This window comes from Nicotiana tabacum, chromosome 20 (genome assembly GCF_000715075.1).
Source record: "Nicotiana tabacum cultivar K326 chromosome 20, ASM71507v2, whole genome shotgun sequence".
Classification (NCBI taxonomy): domain Eukaryota; kingdom Viridiplantae; phylum Streptophyta; class Magnoliopsida; order Solanales; family Solanaceae; genus Nicotiana; species Nicotiana tabacum.
The window spans coordinates 31,338,876-31,362,758 of NC_134099.1; the positions used below are offsets into that span (position 1 = coordinate 31,338,876).

Sequence of the window (23,883 nt, forward strand, 5' to 3'; positions counted from 1 at the left end):
ATAAAGTTATTGCGTTGATGTCACGTAGAATTGCTCTGGATTGATGAAGTTGATTTGAAACTGAATCAGGGGAAGGCAAATCAGATGGACTACCAAGAGAAGTATATGTCAAGACCTCAACAAAATGTGCAGCAACCATTAGAAAATTCACTCAAATGCACGACTCACTGTATATATGTCTCGGCTTTGGGCAAAAGGAAGAGTTTAGTCTTGATGAGGGCACAATACGACACTTGCAGGTGTATGTATCTGATTAAAACTGATGCAGAATGGTGCTCTAGGACTTCAATAAATTTGTAGAAAAGAATTGATTTTTCCACGGCAATTCATATGCTGAAATGTTCATATTCCACAGAATTTGCATAAGATCTGGAATTGACACATTCTGTCATTGGCACTAAAACAGCCGTCGCAGGCGGCGAAGATAAATCCACAAATCCTCCTTCCTCATGCTTCTGCTTCACTACCCTAAGAGTCATATGTGAAAATTGCTCATCAAAATTTCCACCCTTTTGATTCTCCTTAATATGAACCTTTATTGGCGGCAAATTCATAGAAGACATAGACCCAAACTGTTTAGAATCTTTCATACTTGCATATAATATCACCAATAAAGTGTTTGGTTACCTTTTGAATCTTTCATACTTTGCACAAATCCGGTGGAAGGAGGAGGAGATCGGAAATTTTAATGGGATGTGGGAAGAGAATGAGATGTATCAAAGTAGAGAGAGAAAGAAAATAATGTAACTGATTAGTGTATTTAGTGGCTTAGGGCTAGGAGGTAACCAAAATTAAATATTTTGCTATAAACCTTAAAAGGTATCTATAGAATATAATTTTTTTAAATGGTATTTATTTAAAATAAATAAGGTGTTAACATTTGCTATATGAGGTAAAACTTCCATCTAACTACCCTATATAGCCCCTCAAAATTTTAGTAGCCCATATTTTTGGCCATTGACACAAAATAGTCATCCGACCCAAATATATTACATCTAATAGCCCAAAATGTTCATTTTGTATACTTTTTGTATAGTGATAGTCTATTTTGTATATTTTTTTGTATAGTGATTGCCTATTTGGTATATATTTTGTATAGTGACAGTCTATTTTGTATATATTTTGTATAGTGACAGTCTATTTTGTATATTTTTTTGTATAGTGATTGCCTATTTAGTATATATTTTGTATAGTGACAGTCTATTTTGTATATAATTTGTATAGTGACAGTCTATTTTGTATATAATTTGTATAGTGACAGTCTATTGTATGGTGACATTCTATTTAGTATATTTTTGTATAGTGACAATCAATTTTGTATATATTTTGTATAGTGACGGTCTATTTAGTATACTTTTGGTATAATGACAGTCTATTTTTGTATATATTTTATATAGTGACAATCTATTGTATATAAATTGTATAGTGATAGTCTATTTTGTATAATTTTTGTATACTGACTGTCTATTTTGTATATATATTTTGTAATATACCAATATTCAAAAGAAATGCTCTCCGGTCTAATATATAATCTAAAATGACTTTTAAATGTTAGCCTCATATACAATTTTTTATGAAAAAGCTGGTCCAAAAAAGAGATTGATAAACTATTCATGTTTGATATGTACGAGTTGCAACAGAGGATTGGGAGAGTAATTGATACTTGGAGGCCAAATGGGAGCGAACACTCTGAAACAGATTACAAAGAGAAAATGACAATGATCAGAAAAGACACTGCTGACTTATGATGAAATGGAAGGTTTCAATGAATTGAATACAAGATTTATCAAATCTCAGCCGTTGTAGTATTAATATTAATGGTCCCCAGGCTCCAGCTTCGACCTCACCACAAATTATGAAATCGAAATCAAAACCCAGTCAATGTAACCCACTGTGTGCTAGATCTCGTTGGCTTTAGATCTGGACGCAAACTCAAACACCAGTGACTCTCCATTAAATCCGTCTACTCTTTCTTCCCGTTTTATTTATTGCTTTTGGGGCTTTTTTGATATTATGAAAATCTAGATCTAAAAGATGGTTTGCTTGCTATTTGCAATTCCGGTGACCGTGAATTTCCCGGTGAAGCTTTCCGGCTAAACCATTTTGGGCCGAAAATGCATATTGCAATTTGTGGCTGGCGGCTGATATTAATTTCTAGCAGATGGCCATAAATGAAGTTTGTTCTAATCTTAACTATAACATGATATGATCTTCCTTTTTCTTTAACAAGCTAGGATAGGAAATATCTCACTTCCATCAGAAATTAATGAAATGGAACAACTTTGTCTTTTGTCAATTGGAACAAGAGCTAAAATTCAACGAGGGGCCCTAATTTTCAAGATAATAAGCTATTCACGTGTCGAAGATCTCATAATTATTTGGTTGCAATTGTATGGCTCAAATAGTAATATTATGGCTTTCATCGAGTAGCTTTTATTTTTTATTGTATTTCAAATGCTCTCTCATCCTTGTGTTGGTTTTGATTAGAGCCGTCAAAATGGACTTGGCCCATGAGCCCAACCCTGCCTGCAACTTGGGTAGGGTTGGATTGAATTTTTTTTAGCCCATTTAAAACTGAGGCTTATATGCCCGGCCCAATCAACCCGCTGGCCCTTTAAGCTTGACCGAGGTTGGGCCTGGGCCGGCCCGTGGGCCAAAAATTAATTAAATTCAAATTTAAATATTTTTAAAAAGTAAAAACTAAAAAAATATTAACTATAATCCTCATTTTCCAACCTTAGATTGCTCATTTACTCTTTCATATCAACTATAATTTATATTTTTGACATGCATATAGTATGACAAGATTAGTTTTTCTTTTGCTTAATTAACAACGAGTTAGGAAAGTTTTAAGTGGTCAATAATAATTTTTTATTACTTTAAGTGGCCAATAATCAGTTTGGTTACTTTAATATGTTATTAATTATTAAATTGCTTTTCAGTATAGAAAAATGTCAAGTTTTAATATCCAAAGTAAATTGACAAAACTAGCAAATTTCATGAATTTTAAAATTTTATGGACTATAATAATGAAAACAACAAATAATGTTAAACCTAAATTAAAAACCTTAACATATAAACTTATTGAAGCAATTTCCGAACCTAAGGAAAGTGAAAGAAAAGTACTAAAAAAATATTTATGTAATGTTAAAAAAAGAAGAGCTAGAGATATAGAGAATTTGTATTTCAATTACGAGATTCCTTGTCAAATATCAAGATTCTTGTACACTCTAGATAAACAGAAGACGTTCATATGATTAAGAGATTATGTCACAAAAAAATATCTAGAGATTTGAAAAAATATTTTTTTCTAAAAAAATTGAAGGTAGCCTGCGGCCCTCTTAGGACGGGGCTGGACTAGCCATTTTAAGGCCCATATAGATGGAGGGTCGGTCCGCCCTAGCCCACCAAATTTAAAAGCCCATGAGACTTGGGCTGGGCTAACCCGTTTTGAGAGCTCTAGTTTTGATTCCAATGATTAAGCAAGCTATCAAATCAGAAATTCTTTGTCGGTGACATAGGAACAAAATTTGGTTACCATTTACCAACATTAGTCCAACCTAGTGTAGAAGACTACTGGAACTCAATAGCTCAATTTTACGGTCCTAGGAGTAGGATATAGCGATGACCACAGCAGAAGCAGAGCTAAGATGCTTCACCAGACAATCTTTATTACCCAGAAAGAAAATGATCAAATAAATCTAACACCATGCTTTAGTTTGCATTAGCAGCTTCTCTTTTGGCCAAATGTAACTTTAGGATTTCAACAAGTTTCTCACATCTTTAACAGCTTTATCTGCCAAGAATCTATCAGCCCATTTAGCCAAGCCAGGGGTCTTTGTTAAATCAAATATTTCCACTCCTAGCATTATCTTTATTGCCTTTATCCAACCCAAAGCAATGTCTATGTAACCAATATTTTCTCCACCAAAGAAAGCTTTCTCCTTACTACACTTAACAAATGCCTCTTCTAAAGGCACCAATGCTTCTTTTAATTTCTCTTTCACTTCTGTCTTTGCCTCCTCTCCTAGTGCTTTTCCAAGATCCGACATCAAAGTTAACCACTGCAAGTTAGTATTCATTAACTTGTGTTAGTCTATATGAAATAATCCAAGCATGGGCATGTAACGCCCAGACTTTAGACAGAGTCTCACATCGGCGAGAGAGATGTTGGGTATATAAGTTAACAAGCCTTAGATTCTCGTGATGCGTTTTAAACCGTGAGGGTCTAGGCCCAGAGCGGACAATATTACTAGCGGACTGGGCTGTTACAGAATAGATGCCCGAAGGGGGTGTCATCCAACACCACTTCATCACAAAACTTTGCTAAATATACAATAAATTAAACAATGTGCAAAGCAAATTAGTAGTGGTAATATGATACCATTTGACAATTCATTGCTTCTTAGTCCATTGGTCAAGCGCGTCATGTGCCCTTTATAGAGGTCAGGGGTTCAAACTGTAAGAATTTGAAAGACCAAATTTTTTAGGAGATTCCCTTTTTTTTTTCTGTGTGTCAACCATTCTGAAACTTTGGTATTAATACCAACATAGCAACATGTCCACTACCTATTGTCTATTGAATACAAACAAATTAATGTACTATGTATAACTTTATACAATATTTATATACACAACTATGTCTTATTATATTTACATAATAGCATGCCTACTATCTAGTGGTTTCCGGATGGGAACAACTATATTTTGTTTCCAATTTGACAGCTATTGGAAGACCAATCAGATGTTGGGCCTGGGTCCTCAATTGTTGGGCCATTTCCATGCTTCTGGACCATTTCCATGTTGGGCTGCACAAATGAGGTTCTAACACCCCCTCTCAAGTTGGAGGGGAGTGTAGCGAGGCCCAACTTGCCAAGAACCAAATTATGAGATGGGCCGGATAGGGGTTTGGTGAATATATCAGCTAATTGAGAGGATGATGGGACAAAGGACAGAGAAATCAAACCAGAGAGAAATTGTTGCCTCACAAAATGGCAATCAAGGTCAACGTGCTTTGTTCGCTCATGGAATACAGGGTTCCGAGCGATGTGAATTGCAGCTTGTGAATCAGAATGAACAGAAATCGGAAGAGACGGTGGTGTATCGAGATCTGTCAAGAGTCGAGTTAGCCAAGTGACTTCAGCAACTACCCGCCTCATAGATCGATACTCTGCTTCGGCGGATGAGAGCGATACTGAAGCTTGCTTCTTGGATTTCCATGAAATTGGAGATCCACCGAGAGTGACAAAATACCCACTTATAGATCGTCGTGTATCAACACAAGATCCCCAATCCGCATCACAAAATGCAAGTAGTGTGAGGGAGGGAGCAGAGGACATGAAAATACCCTGTCCAGGGTTGGATCTGAGATATCTAACCACCCGTAGGGCATCATTAAAGTGAGGCACTCGGGGCTGTTGCATGAATTGACTGAGGTGTTGCACTGGATAGGACAGGTCTGGTCTTGTGTGAGTGAGATAATTCAATTTGCCTAGGAGTCGGCGATAGACAGTTGGATCAGAAAGAAGGTCACCAGATTCAGCACTAAGCTTGCATGAAGGGTCCAATGGAGATGTGGCAGAGGGCAAACGACTACAATCAAATTCTTCAAGAACTTCCAAGGTGAATTTCCGTTGACTGATGATTAAACCTTGTGGCTCGCGAAGAGTCTCCAGACCCAAAAAATAGTGTAAGTCACCTAAGTCCTTGATCTGAAATTCCTGGTGAAGAAATTGTTTCAATTGATGAAGTTTTTCCTTGTTATTTCCTGTAAGTAGGATGTCATCTACGTAAACTGCGACAATTGAAATTGAATCCAGTGATTTCTTGTAAAAGAGTGAGTAGTCATTAAGAGATGAATGAAACCCTTTGAAACTTAATAGTGCTGTTAGCCTGGCATACCATTGGCGCGAGGCTTGCCTCAGACCATAAAGTGATTTGCGAAGTAAACACACATGGTTGGGATTAGTTGGAATTTTGCCTGCTGGAAACTTCATATATACCTCTTCCTGTAATTCACCATGTAAGAATGCGTTGTTTACATCTAGCTGTGAGATTCCCCATCCTTTCTTGACTGCAATAGCTAGAAGACATCGTATGGTAGTCATTTTTACCACTGGGGAAAATGTCTCATTAAAGTCAATCCCTTCTCTTTGAATGTCACCTCGAATAACCAGCCTAGCCTTCAACCTCTCTACACTTCTATCTGCATTATGTTTTACTTTATAAATCCATTTGCAAGGAAGAGCCTTTTTTCCATGTGGTAATTCCACAATTTCCCAAGTTTGGTTGGCTTCTAGTGCTTTAAACTCAGTGTCCATTGCTTGTTGCCAACCAGGATGCATATTAGCTTGGGAAAAACTGGTAGGTTCAACTATGTTTGAAATAGAGTTAATAAGATGTTGATTGATAGTGGAAAGTCCAGCAAAGGAAAAAATGGTAGGATTAACAGGTTGATTGAAACATGAATCAGTTAAAGTAGTCAAGTAAACATTATTGCAAACATAATCATGTAAATAGGCTGGTCTAGTATGAGGTCTGTCTGATCTTCTCAAAATTAGTGGAGATGTATCATGTTGTGAATGATCCAACTCTGATGCATGATGAATTGGAGATTCTGATCTTTGGTTTGAAGTAGGACTAGGAGGAGAAATGAGAGTAGAAGAATGAACTGGATTAGGAGCATTACAAATAGGATGAATGGAATTAAAAGGTCCATTGATGGCATCAGAACTACTGTCAACCAAATCAGTAACTGGAAAAAATCCAGGGAACATAGGATGAGAACTGGATGGTAGAGAAAATGGATAAATAGATTCATGGAATTGCACGTCTCTAGAAACAAAGATCTTCTTAGTATTAAAATCTAGCAGTTTGTAACCTTTCTTACCATAAGGATACCCAATAAACACACAAACCTTAGCCCTTGCTCCTAACTTGTCCCTGTTGTGAGAAAGAGTTGAGGCATAACACAAACAACCAAAGGATCTAAGGAAATCATAATTAGGAGTTTGACCAAACAAAATCTCATAAGGTGTTTTGTTCCTGATGACTTTTGAAGGAAATCTATTGATCAAAAAAGTGGCAGTGAGTAAGCATTCTCCCCAATATGAAATAGGAAGTTTAGATTGGTGCAATAGAGCCCTGGATGTTTCTAAAAGGTGTCTATGCTTCCTCTCAACAACTCCATTTTGTTGAGGGGTAGCAGTGCATGAAGTTTGGTGTATGATCCCTTGAGAAACTAAATATTCAGAGGTTGTTAAACTTGTACCCAATTCTAGTGCATTGTCTGATCTGATAATTTTAACTTTGGTGGAAAATTGTCTTTCTACCATCACCAGGAAGTCCTTTAATACTGAAAAAGCGTTACTTTTTGTGCTTAACAGAAAAGTCCAAGTTCCCCTACTATAATCATCAACGATGCTAAGAAAATATCTATATCCATTATAGGTAGTTGTCTTATATGGCCCCCATGTATCAATATGAATTAGTTCAAAAATATGTTTGCTGGTGATATTGCTTGAATGAAAAGGAATTCTTGTTTGTCTAGCTAAAGGACAGATATCGCATTGATAGTGAACATTAGATATAGAAGGGAAAACAAATGGCATATTAATGTTTTTCATTGCAGAAAATGGCATATGACCTAATCTAAGATGCCATAGCCTTACATTGGAATTAACCTTTTCAGGAAAAGAAACTGAAGAAAGGGAAATAACATGACTAGATTGTCTTGCTTTAGGTAATGAAACTACATTGTTGTCAGATGACTTCTTAAGCTTATGGCTTGAAGAATCTAGCAGATAGATGCCCCCTTTTGCTTCACCAAGACCCTGAGGGATCCTCATTGAAAGGCCCTGTATCATGCATGTAGTAGCGGAGAAGATTGGAAGACAGTTGTATTGTTTGCAAATTTTTTGAACTGAAAGTAGATTGTATTTGAAAGAAGACACATATAAGACATCTTTTAGAGTCAAATTGCCTGGAATAGATACATCTCCAATGTGAGTCACTTTTATTCTATATGAATTAAGAAGATTTATCATTAAAGGTTTTGGAAGAGGTTTGAATGTGGAAAAAATTGTAGGGTCTGAAGACATATGTTCAGAAGCTCCTGAATCCAATATCCAAGAGGTGATTTTGAAATTGGAAGATGTAGAAGGTGAACCATTAAATGCTTTACCTGCACAGTTGGCAACATTTGCAACAACATCTGAGTTAGAAGACACTGTCTGACCACCCTTCACCTGTTGAAGAAGTTGAACCAGCTGAGAAACTTGGCTTTGTGTGAGTTGTTGACTTCCATTGCTTCCATTAACAATGCTCTGCTCTCCTACTTCACTGTCAAAATATGCTGCATTGCTCTTAACAGGTGCCTGGAACCTTTTTGACCTTGTGAACTTGAAGTCTGCTGGAAATCCAATGATCCTGTAGCATTTATCCACTGAATGCCCAGGTTTTTTACAGTAAGAGCAGCTCAAATTGTTCTTCTTTCCCTGGAAATCAGAATTTCCAAATTTCTGACTTGGATGACTTTGATTTGCAGCCATGAAGGATGAAGAATCTCCAGGGAATTGAGAGTTTACATAAACTTCCCTTTGCTTCTCATCTTGCATCAACAGGGAATATGCATGTCCCACAGTTGGAAGGGGTGTCAACATCAAGATACTACTCTTCACTGAGGCATAGGTGTCATTCAACCCCATGAGAAACTTAATTAACCTCTCATCCTGGAGTGATTTGGACATTTTCATCTTACCTCCACAACTACATTCACATGAGCAGTTGACATGCGTATTCAAGGTATCTAACTCATCCCATAGCCTCTTAATCTTAGTGAAATACCCTGCTATGTTGCTTGACCCCTGAACCAAATCACTCAACTCTTTGTGTAAATGATACATTTTTGCACCATTTGATTGACCAAATCTATCTTCCAAATCATCCCACAAATGTTTGGCTGTTTTGGAATAGATGAAATTTTCACCAATCTCTCTGGAAAGGGAGTTCAACAACCAAGATATGACCATGTCATTACACCTATTCCATAACTTGAAGTCAGGTGTTTCTGAGCTTGGTGCAAGGCAGGTTCCATCTATGAACCCCACCTTGTTTTTGGCAGAAAGAGCAATGAGAATGGACCTGCGCCACCCTCCATAGCTTTTACCATCAAAGTTTGTGTTTACTAAGTTCATTCCGGGTGAATCTGAGGGGTGAAGGAAGTAAGGATGACTTGAGTCCTTCATTCCACCTCCATTATTTGCAGAGGTGGTGACATTTGCTGAACTGACCTCAGCTGTTTCAAGAATAGAACCCATTGAAGAACAAGATATTGAAGATAAGAGTGAACAGAAAAAAAAACTAAAGGATCGATACTTTAGAGCTACTGCTTTGATACCATGTAAGAATTTGAAAGACCAAAATTTTTAGGAGATTCCCCTTTTTTTTTCTGTGTGTCAACCATTCTGAAACTTTGGTATTAATACCAACATAGCAACATGTCCACTACCTATTGTCTATTGAATACAAACAAATTAATGTACTATGTATAACTTTATACAATATTTATATACACAACTATGTCTTATTATATTTACATAATAGCATGCCTACTATCTAGTGGTTTCCGGATGGGAACAACTATATTTTGTTTCCAATTTGACAGCTATTGGAAGACCAATCAAATGTTGGGCCTGGGTCCTCAATTGTTGGGCCATTTCCATGCTTCTGGACCATTTCCATGTTGGGCTGCACAGATGAGGTTCTAACACAAACCTTAACCTGTATATGTGTGTTTTCAAATTTTCAGCTTTTGTTAAAAGAAAGATATTATTATGCAGAATCGACCCTAAACCTCTTCTAGGATAAGATTCAACTAAATCAATGGGCAAAAGGCCCTTCATAAAAACTAAAGTGATAATGACATCGTTATAGTGTATTACAAAATGTTGACACTACTTAAGAAAAAAAATTGGCGTATGTCACTGAATTAAAGTACAGAAAGATTTATTTTTGATAAAAAAAAACAACAGTAGATGAAACAAATACCTTGTCATCAACGTACGCAGCCCAAAATCTGGCAACAGCACGGTCGTGTGGATGGAGGGGCCATTAGTCCATGTCTCATCGATGTATTGGACGATGACTAGGGACTCAGAGATAGGCTTGTCGTCGTGGATTAGGACTGGGATTTTCTTATGAACAGGGTTGGATTTAAGAAGAAGCTCACTTTTGTAGGACATGTCCTCTTGAATAAACTCATAGTCCTCAGACTTAATATTGAGGGCAATTTGAACTCGATTTGCATATGGACTTGCCTGTGTACCTAGAACCTTCACTGTACTTGCTGCCATGACTAAATTATTCTTGATAGTTTACTTGGTGGCTGCAAATGTTAATGAAACATACAGCTAATCAAAGACTTATATGCACGAGCAACATTGCGATTCACGTTGATGGTGGTGTTTTCAATGTTAAATAATAGTAGTTAACTTGGCATATAATGATAACTTAGTGTAGTGGTAATGCTAACTGATCTTTTAACTTGGCATATACTAATAACTTAGCATACGTAGAATACTAAGATGAACTGGTTTCAGAAAATACTAAGAGGACTTTGAAATGGTCACACAACATTGCAGGCATATGGCATATGGAATACATGTATATAGAAGCAAACTTATAATTAGAGATATATCCGGAGGCGAATGGAGCTTTTCTATAGAAACAAATATTATATTCTGAACCCACAGATAATCATAGTTCAATGAGCCTGATTGAGTTGATCTGCAATTGATCTACCTAGCATGGTGATAGTTTAAGCATAATTTACTTGCATGTTGCAGAAGATGAGACATTCATTACATTATTTCATTCAAGTCTTTCTAGGAATATTACATAGACCACAATTTTTTAGGTGCTTTTCTATTCTCTGCCTCTTAATCTATTAAGTACTCGCAAAAGTAAATATGTGGTCCAATTGGAAGAATAGATCCTAGTAAAGCTATTAGATAGTGTAATTTTAGTTCTTAAATGAGAAAAGCTATAAAAAGGACAGCCCGGTGGTACTAAGCTCCCGCTATGCGCAGGACCTAGGGAAGGACCGGACCACAAGGGTCTACTGTACGCAGTCTTACCCTAAGGCTATTTCCACCGCTCAAACCCGTGACCTCCTGGTCACATGATTGTGACTTTACCAGTTGCGCCAAGGCTCCACTTCAAATGAGAAAACTATATGCAACATATATGTATAATGTAGATCAAAATCTTGGAATCCAAACAAGGATAGTTTGTTTAGCTCATTAATAAGAACAAACTTCTTTTATTCTTAATTCTTTTAAATAAGATATAGACCAAATTCTCCATTCCTATTGAGGGGCCTAAGACATACTTTCCTTAATAAGCACAAACAAAGAAATCAGCAAAATTATTTGTTTGAAGTAGCTTTCTTCATCTCCTGATACTTCATATAAATTTCCACAAGTTTCTCAGGTTCTGAAGTAAAATCCTTTACTGCTTTGTCTGAGCAAAATCACTATCATACCATTCAACTAGGCTAGGCATCTTGGTTTCGTCTAGTATCTTCTTTTTAGCCATTATCTCTTCTGTCTTCAATCCAACACAGTAAACTCCCAATATCAATGTCAAGGTAAACAATGTAATCAAGGTAAGGCCCTCATATAGATTTATGGTCTCATCAATCATAGATCTGTAGTTTTTTGTGTTGTCGAGTCCTCGGTGATTCTTATATGTTGCCAAAGAGGACTCAACTTTCCAGACAGTTAACTCGATTCTTGGCATTATCAGCCAATTATCAACAGATGACAAGGTTTTACTTTCTCTTTAGTTTGTGATTGCGATTGGATGTTAGCAACTTTGCGTATTCACAGAATTGTCAAAAAGTTAACTTTTGTTAGATCGAACTAAGTACTCTAAATACAACACTTTTTTTTTGAAGAAAAGATTCTCAACGAAATGCAACAGTAGTAAATGAAACATGCTGTTTTATACTGCAAAGATTGTCTATAGCAAAGGTGGATTCAACAGGCAATCCTTATTCCTTATTAAACCAGCAAGAAACAAGAAATGAAGAACACCATGCCTTAGTTTGCGTTAGCAGCGTCTCTTCTGGCCAGACGTAACCTGGCGATTTCAAAAAGTTTCTCTGGTCCCAGAATGGCATCCTTAACAGTTTTCTCTGCCAAGAACCTATCAGCCCATCCAACCAAGCCAGGGGTCTTCGCTACATCGAATATTTCCACTCCTAAAATCAACCTTATTGTCTTTATCCATCCCAAAATGCAACCCAAAGCAATGTCTAAATAACCAATATTGTCTCCACCAAAGAAAGCTTTCCCTTTGCTACACTTAACAAATGCTTCTTCTAAAGGCATCAGTGCTTCTTTTAGTTTCTCTTTCACTTCTTCCTTTGCTTCATCTCCTTGTGCTTTTCCGAGCTCCGACATCAAAGGAAACCACTGAAAGTTATTCATTAACTTTTGTTAGCTTCAATGAAACGATTCTCAACCAATGCAACAGTAAATGAAACCAATACCTTTTCATCAATGTAGGCAGCCCAAAACCTGGCAATGGCGCGGTCATGGGGATTGGAAGGGAGAATGGAGGGGCCATTAGTCCACGTCTCGTCGATGTATTGGACGATGACTAGGGACTCAGAGATAGGCTTGTCGCCGTGAATGAGGACTGGGATTTTCTTATGAACAGGATTGGATTTAAGGAGAAGTTCACTTTTATTGGACATATCCTCTTGAATAAACTCATAGGCCACAGACTTAACATTGAGAGCAATTAGAACTCTAATCACAACTGGACTTGCCTGTATACCTAGAACCTTAACATTACTTGCTGCCATGACTAAATGTTCTTGATAATTACTTATTTACTTGAAGCTAACAGGCAACAGCTAATCAAGTATTTACATGCTTTGGCAACATAGAAATTCACGCTGAGGTTGGTTTAACTAATGCTAAATACTTGTTTAACTTGGCATATTCGAATAACTTAGCATAAGTACTAATATGGCTTTTTTTATTGTTTTGCAAACAAGGAAGCAATTGATTTGGACTGGTTAGTACTAAGATGACTTTGACATGATCACACAGCATTGCTTGCCTATGGCATATGGTTTCATCAGATATAACATACAACGATGCGATTTTAACTACAAGAAATATCATCTTTCATCTTGTTGAATATAAAGAGACATAGCTAAAATCTACGTTGCTCGGATATAGGTTCAGCCATGAGTGCGAATAGAGAGGGCAGATCTGCAGCATTTATTTATAATGTGGATCAACATGTAGGAATGTCAAACAAGGAGTGTTTGTTCCATTCGTTAATATGATCAAACTTCTTTTATTCTCACATATTTTAAACAAGATCTAGGACCAAATCCTCCCTTCCTATAGAGGGGCCTAAGATACCCTTTACTTGATAGGCACAGGCAAAGAAATCAGCAACATTATTAATTTGAAGTAGCTTTCTTCAAATTATAATACTTCCGATAGACTTCTGCAAGTTTCTCAGGCTCTGGAATGAAATCCTTTACAACTTTGTCTGAGCAAAATCTCTCATCCCATTTTGCTAAGCTAGGTATCTTGGTTTCATCTAGTATCTTCATTTCATGGATTATCTCTTGTGCCTTCACCCATCCTAGTAAACTTCCAAGAACGATGTCAAGGTAACCGATGCTATCGCCACCAAAGAAAGGTTTACCTTTGCTGATCTTGATAAAAGCTTCCTCCAGCATCAAATTCCCTTCAGGTATTTTCTCCAGCACTGCTGCCTTCGCTTCCTTTCCTTCCGCTTTCCTAAACTCCAGCGCCATTGGAAACCACTGGAACCATAATCTTAGAGTTTAATTGAGAATTCCAGTACACAAACTGATTATCAAGAAACGGAAAGGAGGAAATCAAGAACAAACTTTGATGAACTTAACTATTAGTCCAAACAACTTTTCGAGTATGGTAAAGTTCAGTTACTTTAATATGACAAGAAATAGTTCAGTGTCGTTACTGTTATAGTTAGTAAAAGTCAGTGATTATTATTAGTGAAATATCATAGAGTTTAAATACAAGTCCAAACAAAAAGTTTTTAAATTTAGGATGTGATATCTATTAAGTATAAAATAAGTCTTACCTTTTCATCAATATAGGCTGCCCAAAACCGTGCTATAGCACGATCATAGGGATCAGAAGGAAGAATGGATGGACCATCCGGCCAAGCTTCATCGATGTACTGAAGGATGACAAGGGACTCACAGATAGGCTTTTCATTATGGAATAAGACTGGGATTTTCTTGTAAACGGGGTTGGATTTGAGGAGCAGCTCACTTTTGGGTAACAAAGTTTCTTGTATAAACACAGGATCAATAGACTTTATTTTGAGGGCTATTTCAACCCGGTTCACGAAAGGGCTTGCCCATACTCCTAGTAGCTTTACGTTACCTGCTGTCATGGCTAGCTTCCTCAACAACTAATATTGAAGGAATGACTAATGAGCAGAATACATCACTCTTATAACAGATATCAGTCAGCATTTGATGCCTTTTGCACATAAGTGCTTTCCAGTAAATTATGCCGGTCTGTCCTTGCTACCAAATAAACAATGTAGGTTGGCACAACATGTGGTACAAGGTTTTCATATTGATGTAAAATATCAAGAACATTTTTGGCATCTTCTTCTTTGTAAAAGGGATCTTATAGGCCATAAACTCAAAACTTCGTCAGCTTTCTATATTGCTGCCTCTTTCGATTCCTCAGCCTTCGTATGATATACTATGCAAGATAGGAAACCACTAGTCACCAAGGAAAGAGAGAAGGAATCGAGGGTACCAAACTTCAAGTTAAAAGTCTTATTGGACTAGTGACATTGCTTGGATCATACACGTTATGCTTCTCGTGGTCTCAACATCTCCACAACCTGATACATAAAGATACTGAAAATGGCTACGATATTCAATACTACACTCTAGATTTTTCATGGAATCAGAAACGTCCATTAGATAATCCAAATAATATCTCAAATTGATTTAGATAACGGTCATGGATGCTGCCAAAATGTGAGGAGGGTGTGTGGTTTGTTTAACTTTTCAGTCTGTTAAGTTAGTTCTTGTTGGAGAAATAGAGTACTACATTTTACAGATGTAAAATATCATAGGTGCATTTCCAAAAGTTTCTCAGGTCTGGATTGATATCCTCTAAAACATGGTATGAGCAAAATTCCTCATACCATTCTACTAGGCTAGGCGTCTTGGTTTTGTCTAGTATCTTCATTTCAGCCATTACGTCTTCTGCTTTCACCCAACACAGGAAACTCCCTAGAATAATGCCAAGGTAACAAATGCTATCTCCACATAAGAAAGGTTTACCTTTGCTGATCTTGATAAAAACTTCCTCCAGCAGCAAATCCTCTTCACTTAGTTTCTCTAGCAGTGATCCCCTTTGCTTCCTTTCCTTCAAAGGAAAATTCCAATATAAACAATGATTTCAAGAAGATGAAAGGGGAAAACAAAAGGAAACTTCGATAGACGCTAGCTTATGTACTAGTCCAAACAACATGTCCTTGCCTTTTCATCTATTTATGGGATCAGAGGGAGTAATGGAGGGACCATTCTTCAGTATTTGATGATTCTTGATCATAAGAGCTATCTTGCAAAATATGCCAGATTGTCCTTGTTGCCAAATAAACAATGTAGTTGAGAACAACATATGGTACTAGGTTTTTAATTTGACTTAGAATACCATGAAGATTTTGGCATCTTTTTCTTTGTAAAGGCATCTTATAGACCATAAAACTCAAAAACTACATCCTTCCGTAACATCAGTTTAGTTTTTCTTTCATCCTTTTTTTTTTTTGGTTTCCTTCTCCTACACATCCAGCATAATGCTACCATGAAGTTAGTATTTTAGTACTTTTTGTTTTAATCTTATCCTATGATAATCAAATATTTATGTTATTGCTATGGTTTGGTGTTTGTACTTTGTAAATATAAAATTACCAAGATATTGTTCTGGGGCTTGATCAAGTTGTTCTACACGTCAGTTCTAAAAGATTAAAACACAATCTTATTCAGTCCATTCATAGGAGTAACAATCATTTCCAATTTGTCGAATTAGATCTTGTAAAGCCTTTTGAATTGGCTATGTTATTCAAGTACATTCATAGAAGCAGGATCAAGTTTCTACACATACTACTCCATTAAAAGTACCCTTAGTTTGAGTTTAAGGCAGCTTTTAGTTTCTCAAACTTCTTGAAACCTTCTGCAAGTTTCTCAGATTCTGGTATGAAATCCTTTACTGCTTTGTTTGCACAAAATCTTTCAGTCCATGCCACTAATTGAGGAATCTTGTTTTCATCAAATATTTTTGTGGAAGTTAAATTCTCTTCAGCTTTAAGCCATCCCAATAAACTGCCAAGAACAATGTCTAGGTAACCAATGCTATCTCCACCAAAGAAAGATTTGGCTTTGCTACAACTGATAAAAGCTTCCTCTAGCAGCAATGTCCCTTCGACCACTTTGTCTCTCGCCGCTGCCTTTGCTTCTTCTCCCTCTGCCTTCCTATACTCTGCTGTTAAAGGAAACCACTGCATACAAATTTCTTGATCATTTAGATGACAAGCAGACGTGGACCCAAGATTTGAAGATCGCCGGTGTACTTTTGGATTCAACCAAAAACTGCTTTGTATATAGGGTACCACTGCTAATATATCACTATTTTTTAAAAACATATACATGTATACATGGAATTTTTGCCGAACTTTACGGGTGCCAATGACCCCTCTTGCTATAGCATAGGTCCACCTCTGATGACAAGATAATTATCAACATGAATAGGAAAAAACTATACATCTGAACTCAAAAAGGACCTGCTTGCAACTTCACATCAAAATCTTTTGTAGCTTCAGCAGGAAAGTTATGAAGATAAAAACCTCTACTTGGACTCAAATAGCAAAAACAAAAAAGAAAAATGAGCAAAATAGGCTGTTTTTATAATGAATACTTACTTTTTCATCAATATAGGCTGCCCAAAACCGGGCAATGGCACATTCATAAGGATCAGAAGGAAGAATGGAGGGACTATTAGGCCAGGCTTCATCGATATATTGCACGATGAGGAGAGACTCACAGATAGGCTTTTCCGCATGGAAGAGAACTGGGACTTTCTTACTAACAGGGTTTGATTTGAGGAGAAGCTCACTTTTCTTGAACGGATCCTCTTCAATGAATTCATGGTCGATGGACTTCAAGCTTAGAGCCATTTGAACCCGATTCACAAAAGGACATCCGTTTCTTCCCAGAAGCTTTACATTGCTGGTTGCCATAGCCAACTAATGAACTAGGAAGTAAAGCAATTTAACACAGAATTAGGCACCCTTTTATGATGGTCTAATGGTCATAGACAGTTTTGGAGTTAAATATGCCCCCTTAGACCTCTTCAGATAAACAATGCAGGAATCAACAAGATTCTCTTTGCCGGCGAAAACAATATTAAGCATCTATGGCGAACAAATTAATCATAAAGACGGCAAGCTGTATCGCTATATGTGTCATGAATCTAGTTCTTTTTCATTTTTGGCCTATAGTTTTTCATAATTTTAGTGAATCACAAGATGAGTGGAATCTGAATCTTCAATTATAGTCGGATAATAAGCTAGTAATACTATAATCTGAATCTTCAATTATAGTCGGACATTATACACGTATATAAGAGAAAAAATGAAATCACTTTTTACCATCACCACAAGAGTTAATTCCTTCTCCTAACTTAATCTTCCCTGCTGCTTAAGGCACCCTATCAAGATTTTTTCCATACATTCCAGCTCTGTTATTGTTAGCCAATTTCTGAATTCAGTTCGATATACAACATTTTCAGTTTCAAAAAACTGAAACAAACATCAAATAGGCACCAGTTAGAATTAATCAACACACACTAGTTCTTGGCTTCAAGCACTCATTTCTGAATAGTTAATTTATTACATATTTTAGGCTCCTTCAAATATCAAAATGTTGTTCTCATAATATATCCTCTTAGCTAGAGATTGAAAATAGTTACCAAGACTTGAAAGTCTAAATACATCTTGTAAGAAGAAGACGGTACGGATTTAGCTAGATGCTTGGGCTCTAATTTTGGCCATAATGACCTTAGCAGCTTCAGCAAGCTTATCAGTTGCAGGCATGACATCTTTGACAGCACTATCTGCACAAAATTCTTCAGCCCATTTGTATAAACCTGGAGTCTTGGCTTCATCAAGCAGTTTTACATTGTTCAACTTCTCAGTCACCCTGATCCAACCCAAAAAGCAGCCAAGTGCAATGTCCAAGTATCCGATTTTGTCCCCACCAAAGAACTTCTTGCCTTTGCTGCAATTATTGAAGGCATCTTCCAATAACACCAGCCCCTCGACTACCGGCTCCATTGCTGCCTTTTTCGCATCCTCCCCTTGGGCGGCTGCAATGCCACGCATTGCTGGAAACCACTGCAGCATCAATTAAAATGTAAGTCCTACTCATGGCGGAGCCCGGAATTCTATTAACGAAGGGCATTCAGTTGAACTCCGCCCCTTCAACACATGTTGTTCTGCCTCTGAATACTACTGCAACTGATAAGGAAAACATGAACCCCACAAAGAATCAAATATTTAGCCTATCTAAATGAAATGCAAAACACTACTGCAAGTGCTCTTTGTTTTTGTTCTTTTGCAGCAACGTACTCGAATGTGGTACGCAAACCACTAACGAACCGTCAGATGCAACTAGTTTTTACTGCATTCTCTCATTATATTGTGGTTACTAGTTTAGTTTAACAGTTTCAAAAGAGCTATAATAAGATTATTAGTACAATAAAACTGTGATCCATAAAAAGGTGTACAATTTTTTCTTTTCCTCTTTTCACATTTTTTTATCTCCATTATGGCAAAAGGACTGAAAGCAAACAACTTAATAAGTCTAGGAGAATAGCTTAGATCTTGTATCTCATCAGTCTTCACCAAATTATTTTGTATAGAGAAATATTTTTGTAATAAAATCATGTTCTAGTGTTTGGAATTTCTTTTCTTTAAGAAAGTCATTTATGCACAGACATTTTCCTTTACAAAATGCTAACTAATACTTGGTTCAATCAACAGAGAGAGAGTATTTTCAAGTTTTAATACCTAAAAATATCTCCTAATACCCTATCCTTCGCCCTTGTACAATTATCACACACGTTTTCCATTATAAAATATTTCATATGAATAATACTTTCCTCCTTCTGAACTACACCTAAGAGAAAATCTGACAGGCTAAAATGGATATACAACCTACCAGTCCACAAAATATTTACTACATTATTTGGAAGTCATTATCATGTTAATTGTCCAAGAGTCGTGATTAACAACCTAGCAGTCACAAAATACTTGCATTATAGATGTTATTATCGTGTTAATTGTTCAAGAGTCACAACTATTACACACACATAAAGATGGAAAATTTACCACACGGAAAATGACAAGCTGAGACACTAAACGTCCAGAGCTAGTGATATTATCCGCTTTAAGCCTAGGTCTGTACGGCTTTAATACGCATCACTAAGATCTAAGGCTAACTTCCTTACGTCCAACACATCTCTCCTATGTTTTGGCCGATTGCGATTGGCCTAGGGTGTTACATGAGTGCGTATTAATTAGAGCAAATAATAAGAAGTTAAAGTTAAATAATTTTCCGGTAACCAACCACCATAAAAACAACTACATAATGGAAATTTTCCCCTGTAAAATGACATGACATTCATCATACCAAACACACCCGAAAACAAAGATCAAAGTATAAATATGAAGCAGAGAAAATTGAGCACACCTTATCGTCGATATAAGTGGCCCAAAATCGGGCAATAGCACGATCATAAGGATCAGAGGGGAGAATAGAGGGACCAGAATTCCAAACTTGATCAATATACTGAACAATAATGAGAGATTCAGAAATGGGATTTCCGTCATGAATTAGAACTGGGATTTTCTTGTAAACTGGGTTTGATTTAAGAAGAAGTTCACTTTTAGAACCAAACTGTTCCTCCAAAAAATCATAGGCCACAGATTTGATGTTAAGAGCAATACGGGGCCTCATAACATATGGACTAGGCCATGCTCCTAATATTTTCACATCATTTCCAGCCATGATATATCAAAGCAAAATATGAGAAATGGTGGTGGTGGGAGTAATAGGTAATGGTAGATGAGTCTTTAAAATATGGTGTGAACAGGGGCAGAGCTAAATTTTAGTCTTTAAAATATGGTGTGAACAGGGGCAGAGCTAAATTTTAGTCTTTAATAGGTAATGGTAGATGAGTTTGCCGAAGTTAAGTGCAATATTGTTTCTCTTTGTTTGACCATGCAAAATTGTCGACGCTACTTTACTACTTTTCGCACTAGGAAGTAGGAACTAAAGAGTCTATTTTCTAGTATTTTGCCAGCATTATTTGAATTTTAACTAAAAACAACTTAAAAATTAATTTGACCAATTCAAACACCCTCTTAATAATGATAAAAATGTTAACTGACTTTCTCGTTTAAAGTTGTATTCTTCGTGATCAATAGAGAGAAAATTATTTTTAGTAAGTGATTTTCTTTTTATTTGTCAAAGTTTTGATAAGTATAGTTACCAGATACTTGAAATCAAAGGTGGATGTAGTGTAAAGGTATGTTTAACACTTTAACTGTACCAGTATTTTTTTATACCTAATATAAATAATACGTATCTAAAAAGTGGATAATTTTTTTTTAAAAAACTTACGTTATAAACCTAATTTTAAAAGTATAATAGGTTCATTGATTAAAAAATGTAAAGTAAACCCATTAAATTAAAATTTTAAATTTGCCTAGATATACCAATCTAGGAATCACAGATATATAAGAAAAAGATATTATTTGTCGCAATTTATGTGACACTATTTTCTTTTTAGTCAGTCCCCAAAAAAATCATTATCTTTCTTTTGGAAATAATTTACCTTTAGAATTCTTTTATCCTTAATGAATTAATTTATAATCATACAAATATTTATACTTTATTTTAAACTATATTTAAAAGTTTTTATTTTCTTAAATTCGTATCGAATCAAATACCGCAACGTCAATTGGGAGGGAGGGAATACAAGCAGTGGATTGTAGAAAAATGGAGGTTGTTAAGCTTCATGGCTAAGAACTGACCACGTTAAAACTTCTTCCCCACTGTGCGTGTGATGTTTTTCTAGAAGAAGTGGGGCCTGAATAAAGTTAACAGTTTGTAATTCTATATTTAAAACTATATTGGAATTAATACATTTAACAATTTTCTGAAGAATAATTCATTCCAGTCACATTTAACACACACACATTCGCAGATCGTTTTAAATTTAAATGCTTGTACATAAGTTAATTCTTCTAATTTGAATTTGGATCACCTCAGACGCGGCCCATTTTATTTAGATTGGGCCATCCAATACCAACTTTTGCTTGAGTTATGGCATCTTCAAATGCAGTCAAAATAGTACAGATTAGCCAGCTTTCGAACTGGTAATTGAAAAATAATTAGTATTTATAAAGTTGTTAAAAAATAACCACTATTTTACCGTAACACGAAAAGTTACAGCATAATATAATGGAGATTGGAGTACTTGTGTATGAACTTCCAGCATATTATGTTGGAACTCCAACTTACGGAAAGTTCCAGCATAATATACCGGAGATTGGAGCACCTGTGTATGGACTTCCAACATATTATGTTGGAATTCCAGCACATTATGGAATTCCAGCATGATATGCTGGAAGTTCACATGTAAAAAACTCGAACTCCAACATATTATGCTGGAATATTTTCGGATTTTGTTCAGATTTATCTTTTACATGAAAAGTGGCTAAATAATTGTGACTATTTTTCAATTACCGCTTGTAAATCTGGCTATTTTTGAATTTCACCCTCAAATACAATCTGCAAGCTAATAGTATAATTTTAATTAAATAAAATCCTAATCCTATTTCTGAATAAATTCATACAAGATTTGGAGCCTTATGCAGATGAAACGAGTAGGAAATATATAATGAGATGATTGAAAAATGTAGCTTTATATGTATGGTTTGGCAATTTTGAGAAATGCACATGGATCATTTATTAATATCCCTATCAAATTCTTTATTGCATTTCAATCTCGTGAAATCACAACAAATCTTCTTAAGGGTCCTTTACATTTTCTTCCTTGTTTCTCTCTGCTTAATGAAAGAGTATCAAATGATAAAAGAACACTAAATTTGATTAAGAGCTCAATTAATTATATTCCTAAACCATGGGAGTTTAATCTATTAAAGACAAACGATTTAATTAATATTAAATTTATTTAAACGCCATAAAGAATTTTTTGAAAAGTACTTTAACAATAAAACATTTAAGATTGAGCACTTACTTTCAAGGATCATTATTTCTAAGTTACTCAATTTTTATCTTTCTAAGTTACTCAAGGATCATTAATTCCAACTCTTAGCAGAATGTCATTTATTCCTTACTCGATCAATCTTTCCGATCAATGAACCCTGAGAATATGCCTACAAAATACAAAGAAAATAATATTAAGTCAGCATTTGTACTTAATTGATATAAGAAACTAGAAATAAATAATTGATATAGAAATAGAGTCATCCGAGCCGATTGAGGAGTCAAGAAATGAGGAACAAGGTGCTTACGTTCTGAAATTCTTCTTGCTAGAAAGTCAAAATTATATACCTCATGCAAAGGCTAAGAAGTGCATAATATTACATTATTTTCTTGGGGCAGTTAGATTTGTTCCACGACCCTTGGAGCATAGTAGAAAACTTGAAGCAAAACTTGGGGGGTCAATTCATAAGCTTCACGTGGAGGCAAAAAGTGATTTGCGTCATGCCGCGACGTTAAATCAAGCGCTTGTTGGGAGGCAACCTAATTTTACTGATTTCTTTTATTTTTATTTTTATTTTTTATTATTGTATTATTTTTATAGTATTTTTTATTTTTATTTTTAGGAGCATTGGAAGCAAGGCTATTAGAAAAAAAGCAAAAGCAAGTGAGATGATTAGAACTAAGTGTGGGATGCCCACATAAAGAACCAAAGTCGTGGGAGAAGTCTGAATACCCTTAAACTGCCAAGGAGTTTCTTTTACCCTCTTGTATTTATGGATGTGCATTTACCCTAATATTGGTTTGACAATGAGTTGTGTATTTTTGAGTAGTATTATGAGTAGCTAAACTTTTCTCTAGGGGTTTTGATAGAATTAATTAGTGGGTGAATTATTGACCATGCTTATATATAATTAGCCGTTTTTATAATCTATTTGTTCAACTATGTTTTGCTTGTTGTTTATTGAATGTCCATCGATTAACTGTGCCTATTTATCATGTGTTGCTTGAAAAAGAATACTTGATTAGGTTGTTATTGAACAGTGTCACTCTGAGTAAGTTAAGAGATTAATTACTTGGATTTAAAAGTGGGATCAGAGATAACGAAGCTTTGGCATGATCCTTATGAGTAGCTTGAATTGCTAACTAAGATTAGTTAGAGAATAATTCTAGAAAATTACTGTTTTTTATCGAGAAATAATTGTGGTAACAGGAGAACTCACGATCAATGGAGAATAAATCGGCGTAATTATATCGAACATGTTAAGCATTCATCCTAATAATTGGGGAAATCATAATCTTCAATTCACATAGCTTTCTTTAGTTAATAATCTTATTACATTATTATTTTTTTAATTAACTAGTTTAAAACAAAAATCTTAATCTTTATAACTCAAAAAATGTTTGAACGTATTTTCTTAGTGATATTAAATAGCTATAGTTAAGCATTAGTTCTTTGTGGAATTCGACCTTATACTTATAAGCCA

The 23,883-nt window shown here is 35.7% G+C and overlaps 4 protein-coding genes and 1 pseudogene across 4 annotated transcripts; all 5 read right to left on the minus strand.

Moving 5' to 3' along the window:
• Positions 1–3,565: 3,565 nt before the first annotated feature.
• LOC142174819 (glutathione S-transferase U17-like) lies at positions 3,566–10,379 on the minus strand (annotated as a pseudogene).
• A 1,617-nt stretch (positions 10,380–11,996) lies between these two features.
• On the minus strand, positions 11,997–12,997 carry LOC107769090 (glutathione S-transferase U17-like). Its single transcript, XM_016588281.2, has 2 exons — positions 12,554–12,997; positions 11,997–12,476 (listed from the first exon to the last, which is right to left on the minus strand). Exons 1-2 carry the CDS (start codon positions 12,869–12,871, stop codon positions 12,102–12,104), a joined length of 693 nt encoding a protein of 230 aa, XP_016443767.1. The 5' UTR covers positions 12,872–12,997; the 3' UTR covers positions 11,997–12,101.
• A 265-nt stretch (positions 12,998–13,262) lies between these two features.
• LOC107769091 (glutathione S-transferase U17-like) lies at positions 13,263–14,516 on the minus strand. The gene is made up of 2 exons (XM_016588282.2): positions 14,158–14,516; positions 13,263–13,855 (listed from the first exon to the last, which is right to left on the minus strand). The coding sequence occupies exons 1-2, from the start codon at positions 14,473–14,475 to the stop codon at positions 13,484–13,486; spliced, it is 690 nt and encodes a 229-aa protein (XP_016443768.1). The 5' UTR covers positions 14,476–14,516; the 3' UTR covers positions 13,263–13,483.
• Positions 14,517–14,789: 273 nt separating this feature from the next.
• Positions 14,790–17,799, minus strand: LOC107769092 (glutathione S-transferase U17-like). Its single transcript, XM_016588283.2, has 2 exons — positions 17,026–17,799; positions 14,790–16,605 (listed from the first exon to the last, which is right to left on the minus strand). Exons 1-2 carry the CDS (start codon positions 17,341–17,343, stop codon positions 16,231–16,233), a joined length of 693 nt encoding a protein of 230 aa, XP_016443769.1. The 5' UTR covers positions 17,344–17,799; the 3' UTR covers positions 14,790–16,230.
• Positions 17,800–17,936: 137 nt separating this feature from the next.
• Positions 17,937–20,304, minus strand: LOC107769085 (glutathione S-transferase U17). The gene is made up of 2 exons (XM_016588275.2): positions 19,856–20,304; positions 17,937–18,498 (listed from the first exon to the last, which is right to left on the minus strand). Exons 1-2 carry the CDS (start codon positions 20,171–20,173, stop codon positions 18,124–18,126), a joined length of 693 nt encoding a protein of 230 aa, XP_016443761.1. The 5' UTR covers positions 20,174–20,304; the 3' UTR covers positions 17,937–18,123.
• Positions 20,305–23,883: the final 3,579 nt, after the last annotated feature.

Coding starts and splice junctions, on each gene's coding strand:
- LOC107769091 (XM_016588282.2), bottom strand. CDS start 14,475: ATGACAGCAGGTAACGTAAAGCTACTAGGAGTATGGGCAAGCCCTTTC. Junction 13,856..14,157: donor CAGCCTATATTGATGAAAAG/GTAAGACTTATT, acceptor TTATGGTTCCAG/TGGTTTCCAATGGCGCTGGA.
- LOC107769085 (XM_016588275.2), bottom strand. CDS start 20,173: ATGGCTGGAAATGATGTGAAAATATTAGGAGCATGGCCTAGTCCATAT. Junction 18,499..19,855: donor CCACTTATATCGACGATAAG/GTGTGCTCAATT, acceptor TTGATGCTGCAG/TGGTTTCCAGCAATGCGTGG.
- LOC107769090 (XM_016588281.2), bottom strand. CDS start 12,871: ATGGCAGCAAGTAATGTTAAGGTTCTAGGTATACAGGCAAGTCCAGTT. Junction 12,477..12,553: donor CTGCCTACATTGATGAAAAG/GTATTGGTTTCA, acceptor AATAACTTTCAG/TGGTTTCCTTTGATGTCGGA.
- LOC107769092 (XM_016588283.2), bottom strand. CDS start 17,343: ATGGCAACCAGCAATGTAAAGCTTCTGGGAAGAAACGGATGTCCTTTT. Junction 16,606..17,025: donor CAGCCTATATTGATGAAAAA/GTAAGTATTCAT, acceptor ATTTGTATGCAG/TGGTTTCCTTTAACAGCAGA.